An 8,107-nucleotide genomic window follows, 5' to 3' on the forward strand; every position below is an offset into this window, starting at 1 on the left:
TATTTTCTTTTGCCAGGAAATATTGTATACAATAATAATAATAATGCATCTGTATGTTCTCTTGTACATCCATACCTAATCAAACAGAAAACGAGCAGCATGCATGAGAGCCAAATTCTGGTTTGCGCCAGAGAGGGAGAGGGAGAGAGAGAGAGAGAGAGAGAGAGAGAGAGAGAGAGAGAGAGAGAGAGAGAGAGAGAGAGAGCCAAAATTTGGCAGGCATGTTCTTCAATTCTGTGTTAAATTTATCTATCTTATTGACACTCATGACAGGGCCAGCTAATGCTAAGAAACAAGAACCGTACGTCGACGATTGTGACGATGTATCTAACATATATATCACCCCAAGCCTGCAAGCACTTGGTTCATTGCCATTACTGTATTAATTATTTACTGATCTGGACTCCAACCATCTCCGATATGATGCTGACAAACTAACCATATACTCCCTCCGTTCCAAATTGTAGTTCGTTTGACTTTTTTTACTCCAAGTTCAACCACTCGTCTTATTCAAAAAAATTGTGCAAACATGATCAAATTTATGTCATTCTGAAGGATCTTTTGTTAATAAAACATACCACAACAAAAGAAGTGATATTTTGCATAAATTTTTGAATAAGACGAGTGGTCAAAATTAGGGTTGAAAAAGTCAAACGAACTACAATTTGGAACGGAGGGGGTATATAGCTAGGCATATACTGATCGCCAACAAATAAACATGCAAATTAAACAGCACGACATGTTCCAACAGACTGTCACGGGCGCAAAGTTAACCAACCATACATGCATGCATGCTACTATATAAACTCAGATATGCAATGCATGTTGTGCAGGCTATGATCTAGCTATCGCAAAAAATTGAACTTAGAAAGGATGCTCGCTGTAGTGCAGTGTGTATAGTTGTAGCTGCTGCTACTGCTCGCCATGGCCTCCTCCCTGTCAGTCCTGGTGATCCTGTGCCTAGCGGCGTCGGCCTCGGCGCAACTGTCGCCGACATTCTACTCTAGGTCGTGCCCCCGAGCCCTGGCCACCATCAAGGCCGCCGTGACGGCAGCGGTGGCACAGGAGCCTCGCATGGGGGCTTCCCTGCTCAGGCTCCACTTCCATGACTGCTTTGTCCAAGCAAGTCCCTCGCTCTTAGGCCTAACTCTCATGCATCTACTTTTATTTAGTTAACCCTAGAGTAGTTATATAGTAATAACAATCTTTGACGTACGTACGTGACCACTGGATAGAACGCTGCATGCTGTTTAATTAGCTACTTATAATTCTGTTCTCTGACAAGCAGTAGTTGGAACTGTTCATCTCCAGGGCTGTGACGCGTCAGTGTTGCTGAACGACACGGCCACCTTCACCGGCGAGCAGACTGCGTTCCCGAATGTGGGATCCATCAGAGGCTTCACCGTGGTCGACAACATCAAGGCGCAGGTGGAGGCCGTGTGCAATCAGACCGTCTCCTGCGCCGACATCCTCGCCGTCGCCGCCCGCGACTCCGTCGTAGCGGTAAGGCACACGAGACGACGTCCACAATTTCAGCACGCATCGTTAACAGATCGATCGGTTCTCTTACGCGATCAACTTTAATCGCAGTTGGGAGGCCCTTCATGGAGGGTTCTTCTCGGGAGGAGGGACTCGACGACGGCGAGCTTATCTCTGGCCAACAGCGACCTGCCGGCTCCGACCTTGGATCTCGCCAATCTCACCGCCGCATTCGCCAGGAAGGGCCTTAGCAGAACCGACCTGGTAGCTCTCTCAGGTTTGTTTGTTCATCTCTGAACTTTCTTTACATGCATGATGCCTTGTGCCTAGATGCATGACGTACAGCACTACCTGTAGGTCGATCAGGTCACTAACTCTGAACTCTCACCTACGTTCGCATTATTAATTCAGGAGCGCACACGATTGGGCTGGCGCAGTGCCTGAATTTCCGGGGTCACATCTACAACGACACCAACGTGAACCCGGCCTTCGCGACGCTGCGGCGGGCCAACTGCCCCGCGGCGGCCGGCAACGGCGACGGCAACCTGGCGCCGCTGGACACCACGACGGCCACCGTGTTTGACAACGCCTACTACACCAACCTGGTGGCGCAGAGCGGGCTGCTGCACTCGGACCAGCAGCTGTTCAACGGCGGCGCCACGGACGGCCTGGTGCGCACCTACGCGTCCACCCCGACACGGTTCAACAGGGACTTCGCCGCGGCCATGATCAGGATGGGGAACCTCAGCCCGCTCACCGGGTCGCAGGGCCAGATCAGGCGAGCCTGCTCAAGGGTAAACTAGCTAGTAGCAGGACACACGCATATGCAGGATCAGCTCCCATAAAAAGTGTACGTAATAATTAAGGCCGGTCGTTCGGCCACTGTCACTTGTGTGGTGCTTGTGCTTGTGCTTGTACTGATGGTTCATGCACAGGAACGTACAGCCCTTTTTTAATTTGGTCATCAACATCAAGTGTGTGAAATGACGACAGAAAGTGGCTTGTAGCCTACCCATATCATGCAAATGCTTGAGGGGCCCATATATAGTTCTATTGCCCAATCATGTTGTAGTGTTACAGTTGCAAAATGTCATTATGACAGTTCCATTCAATCACTGGAAGTGATGTTCCCTTGTAATGATGTTCATTACAAGGGCCAAACGGAGCTACTACAGATATTTTTTTTCAGCCTGAACAAACCACTACTGAATGCGTACTGTTTTTAGAGCGAGCAGCTTTGGTCGACGGCCACAAATGGTTTCTTCAACGAAAGACGGCCACAAATGTTGACCTTCTAGTGCCCGCCGTGCCCTCATACGGAAACAGGGAGGAAGGATCCACATGTTGCGCCGATTGCAGCATGCATGATTGAGACAATGACAAGGATAGCATGCATGTCTTGTGCCTGACACACCTCTCTGCTCAACTGACTGATGGCTACATTCTAGTACGATCATAATCAAACAGTTAATTGTTTGCTCTCCGTCATCAGTTTACTTTAAGTAAGAGCTATATATGTAGTCAACAAATTAGCAGTAAAAACAAACCGTAACACTACTAATAATAGTGTCATAATCAATCAAAAGATGTACTTTTCCAGAGTTTACTGATGTAGGCCAATTAGCAGTGTCGCTTGATGAAAAAAGTACTGATGACTATAAGCTGATAGTTAGGAACACTCACTCTGTCAGAAAAAAGAAGCATAAACAAATGGGCAGTCCTATCTGCAGAGAATTGCGGCTACATCACATCCTGCAATTTGCAATGTGCGTACCGATCCACTTGCGCGCATGCATGTCGCGGTCGTGCCATTGCTAACTGTAAACGGGACAAATTTCATGCGCTGAATTTCAAAGAAAAATTTGCAGCATGGCTGCTGGTGCTAACATAGTGGTATCCTAACTGTAAAGCACTCGAGCCCCACGTGTGCGCACTAGTGCAAGGGCTAATAAGACTTCTCCTTGATCACTGTGCATATAGGCCATGTAGTAGTGCTTGCTTGTTGACCAGAAATGTGTCTTGCATTGGACTGGAAGCTCTTTAGTCCTTATCCTTCTGATCACATGATACCTGATACTATTTTAGAACAATGCGAGTGATACATACATCAGGCGGTTGGGGGAGTAATGTTTGCATGATTAGATGCTAGGTCATTAGCAAAAAATCTCGAAACTATTTGATGAAGAAAAGAAAAATTAAAATATCCTTGCTGAATGCTGATTACTTGAAGCCTACCAGCAGCATGGGCATTGCCCCAGTCAACTTGTGTTCTGTTCTTCCACGCAGAATATAAAGTATGATAATATCACGTATATACGCAAGTGGTATAGTTTTTTCCCCAAATTCTGAGGCTCATATCTAGCCAGGAACCATGGAAATTGCAAGAATAATCAATGGTATATGGCCATTCCCCGTTAACACACTGTATATTCAGGCTTCCATGCAGACACAGAGACTAGAGCTGTCGGTACCCTGCAGCAGGGATACCCACTCTTACTGCAGCAAAGCAGGACCCGCGTAGTTATCCGTAGCTGCGCGGGAGAGACGGAGTAGCCAGGCCCCACAGGCCAGGCTTTTCCCTCACCAGGCCAACGGCCCCGGACCGTTCCCCGCCTGAGGATGGGTCCGGTGGCGCCACGTGTCTCCATGGAAGGGAAGCTCCAAGCTGACCGCCGAAGCCTCGGACCCCCAGAGGGGTCCGGGACCTCCTACGCCCGTCCGGACTCCCCTCACCGTGTAGGGGTCCGAAGCCGCCACGTGTCCCGGAGGCGTGGGATCGTGCGCGAGCCTTCCGGAGGAAGACTCGCCCACCTACCGCATTTAATGCGATAGACAAGGCGTGCTCTGCCGCCGTGGTACACAGGACAGCCTTTTGTCAGGCCCCGCTGCGCGCCGCGTGTTACCAAGGAGCACAGTGCAGCCGCCTGAGCCGCGCCCGCGCAGAGCCCGCCTGTAGCATTAAACGGATACGACAGCACGGCACTTTTCCATCATGCCGCCTACGCCGCAAGCTACACCGCCCGCTTAAGCAATGTGACGGGCGGTGACACTAGCTGCGACGGGCCCGACCTGACAAGACGACGCTAGGACATGATGGACGAAGGGCTCCGGGAGCAGGCGAGGGAATCCAAGAGAAAGATCTCCTTTGCCTGCGTCGCCATAATGCATGAACAGTGCGTTAGGTTATACTACATCGTTGGACCCACCTGTCGGGGATCCAACGACTGTGTACGCGCCCCCTTGAGATATAAAAGGGAGGCGCTCGCTGTGCACAAGACAGATCCATACAGACTCAAGCTCTCGCACCTCCTCACGCTTGTGGGAAGGCAATACAACACACAGTGGATGTAGGGTATTACGCTCCGGCGGCCCGAACCACTCTAAATCCTGCTGTGTTTCTTGTGTTCTGGAGGGAGATCGATCTAAGACTAGCTACCCCCTGAGTACACACCCTCTGGGCTAGGGCGGGTGCCTTCCGCCACCCGGCCGTGGTTTGCAACACCACGACATTTGGCGCGCCAGGTAGGGGGAGCTAGCTGGTCGCATTTCATCATCCTCTTCGTCCCCATGGTTCGTGTGGACGACGTGGAGATGACGGAGGGGGTGGCGTCCTCCACGCCACACGCCCCTCGCGTTCCTGCTCCAGGGGCAACCGTGCCTGTGGAGCAGCCACCGTTGGCGGTGGCGCGAGCCGCCCGCCGGCAAGAGTCAGGGCGCCCATCAAGGGCCCCCTCACAGACTGCGAGTGGCGGAGCTCTAGCCGCGGCTAGGGAGTTGCTTCGCAACCCTCCGGCTGAGGCAGCCTCGCCAGACGCCCTGAGGCAGTGGCGAGACGACGTCGACCGTCTCCTCCACCTGGCTCAGGCCTCCCCCAGTTCTGCAAAGACTGGGCAACGACCTCCGCCTGGCAACGCGGTGGTACCTTACCACCAGCGTCAGGGCGGTGCGTCGGCGTCTGTGCGCTCCCCCACCGTGAGGGGTGCACGAACAGAAGACTTGCGGGCGGAGCTCAACCGCCGGCGCGCGGGGGAGGATGCCCGCATCGCTGTCGAGAGGGCGCGAGAGCGCCGTCTCAACATTGAGGGACGCAACCTCAATGTCGATCTGGACGCGGCGGCACCCAGGCCTCCGGTGAACGCCCGGATTCAGCCAGGGGCACCGGTGGCCGGGGTGGGCTGTGCTGCGCTTGCGGAGCACCTCCGCGCCGTGGCGTGGCCACCCAAGTTCCGCCCCCACTTGCCGGAAAAGTACGACGGTACTACTAACCCGTCGGAATTCCTGCAGGTGTACGTTACCGCCATCACAGCAGCTGGTGGCAACGGCGCCGTCATGGCAAGCTACTTTCATGTAGCCTTGTCTGGGCCAGCCCGGACCTGGCTCATGAACCTCACACCTGGGACGATCCAGTCCTGGGAAGAGCTCTGTGCAAGGTTCACAGCGAACTTCGCCAGCGCCTACCAGCAGCATGGTGTGGAGGCACACCTTCACGCCGTGAGGCAAAAACCCGGGGAAACGCTTCGGGCTTTCATCTCGCGCTTCACTAAGGTACGGGGTACCATTCCTCGTATCTCAGATGCATCTATTATTACTGCTTTCCGTCAGGGGGTGCGTGATGAGAAGATGCTCGAGAAGCTGGCGACGCACGAGGTGGAAAGCGTCACTACGCTTTTCTCCCTGGCAGACAAGTGTGCCAGGGCCGCCGAGGGCCGTGCATGGCACTCAGCTCCCCAAGACGGAGACACCAAGGCTGGTGGCTCCAGCGCTACCGCTCAGGGCGGTGGCAAGAAGAAGAAGAAGAACCGGGGTCGTGGGGAGCCGCATTCTGACGGACCAGTCGTTGCAGCAGCAGCGCCACCAGCGGCGCCGGCAGCGGCGGCAGCGGCTGGGGGCCAGAATACACACGGCAAACGCCCTCGCCCGCAAGGTGGAAGCGGAGGTTCATGCCCAGTGCATCCCACCGCTCGCCACAGCGCTGCTGACTGCCGCGAGATCCAAAAGCTCGCGAAACGGGTCAGTGGGCGGCGGGAGCAGTCCTCTAGGGATGACTCACCCCCTCCTCGCCAGCGGGCCGGCAAGGAGAAGGCCTCTGACAGCAGAGCCGCAGCCGGGGAGAAGGAGCTGGGGTACCAATCCCCCGCTCGAGAGCTGAAGGGCGTCTATCACAACGACGACTCCGATTCCGACAACGGCGACCGCCGCAAGAAGCTGTACGTGATGTATGGCGGGAGCTGGGAGCTTGTCTCCCGGCGGGACGTGAAGACCCTTCGCCGGGAGGTCCTTTCGGTGAAGCCGGGGGTCCCCAGGGCGGCGCCGCACCAGAGGTGGATGAACACCACCATCTCTTTCGGGCCGTCCGACTGCCCGGAGAATATGGCTGGAGCTGGTGTGCTACCTTTAGTCACTGCTCCTGTCATATCCAACGTGAGGCTCTACCACGTGCTGATTGACGGTGGGGCTGGCCTCAACGTCATCAGTTATGCAGCATTTAAGCAGCTGCAGATCCCAGAGTCCAAGCTGACTCCCTCTCGCCCATTCTCCGGAGTGGGCCCACATCCGGTGTTCCCCCTGGGGAGCATCACATTGCCGGTCACGTTCGGGACCGAGGAAAACTTCCGCACAGAAAGCGTCATGTTTGATGTTGCGGAGGTGAACCTCCCGTTCAACGCTATCATTGGCCGACCGGCACTCTACCGCTTCATGGCCATTGCCCACTATGGGTATTTGGTCTTGAAGATGCCTTCCCCTGCCGGAGTCCTCACCGTGCAGGGCGACCGCACCGCTGCCGTTGCTGCAGTTGAGAGACTGCACACTCTGGCGGCAGAGGCTGCACGCTCCGAGGAGGGTCCGTCCACCTCGCAACCCAGGGCGCCTGCAAAGGCTTCCAAGGTCCAACCATCTGATCCGGACCAAGTTCCCGTGAAGTCGGTACAGATTGGGGCAGACACCACCAGGACCACCCGCATCGCGGGGAACCTGGAGGAGAAATAGGAAGACGCGCTCATCGCTTTCCTCCGGGCAAATGTCGACGTGTTCGCCTGGGAACCGTCGCAGATGCCCGGGATCCCCAGGGAAGTGATCGAGCACAATCTGAGGATCTACCCCGACGCCACGCCGGTGCGCCAAAAACCTCGGAAGCAGTCTGTGGAGCGGCAGAACTTCATCCGCGAAGAAGTCCACAAGCTCCTACACGCTGGCTTCATCGAGGAGGTCCACCATCCCGAGTGGTTGGCCAATCCGGTCGTCGTCCCAAAAGCCAACGGGAAGCTCCGGATGTGCATCGACTACACCAGCCTCAACAAGGCATGTCCAAGAGACCCCTACCCTCTTCCGCGTATCGATCAGATCGTGGACTCCACCTCCGGGTGTGATCTTTTGTCTTTCCTAGATGCATACTCTGGTTTCCACCAGATTCAGATGTCTAGAGAGGATAGGAAGCATACTGCCTTTGTAACAGTAGATGGGCTTTATTGCTACATTGTCATGCCGTATGGTCTAAGGAATGCCTTACCCACGTTTGTGCGAGCTATGAACAAAACCTTCTGTAATCTAATTAGAGATATTGTTGAGGTTTATGTCGATGACATTGTGGTCAAGACTAGGGTAGGATCAACACTAGTGGAGGACCTGT

At 54.5% G+C, this 8,107-nt stretch overlaps 1 protein-coding gene across 1 annotated transcript; it reads left to right on the plus strand.

Moving 5' to 3' along the window:
- Positions 1–814: 814 nt before the first annotated feature.
- LOC120694839 (peroxidase 70) lies at positions 815–2,591 on the plus strand. Its single transcript, XM_039978137.1, has 4 exons — positions 815–1,122; positions 1,312–1,503; positions 1,591–1,756; positions 1,891–2,591. Exons 1-4 carry the CDS (start codon positions 925–927, stop codon positions 2,280–2,282), a joined length of 948 nt encoding a protein of 315 aa, XP_039834071.1. The 5' UTR covers positions 815–924; the 3' UTR covers positions 2,283–2,591.
- Positions 2,592–8,107: the final 5,516 nt, after the last annotated feature.

The sequence above is a fragment of the Panicum virgatum genome, chromosome 2K (assembly GCF_016808335.1).
Source record: "Panicum virgatum strain AP13 chromosome 2K, P.virgatum_v5, whole genome shotgun sequence".
Classification (NCBI taxonomy): domain Eukaryota; kingdom Viridiplantae; phylum Streptophyta; class Magnoliopsida; order Poales; family Poaceae; genus Panicum; species Panicum virgatum.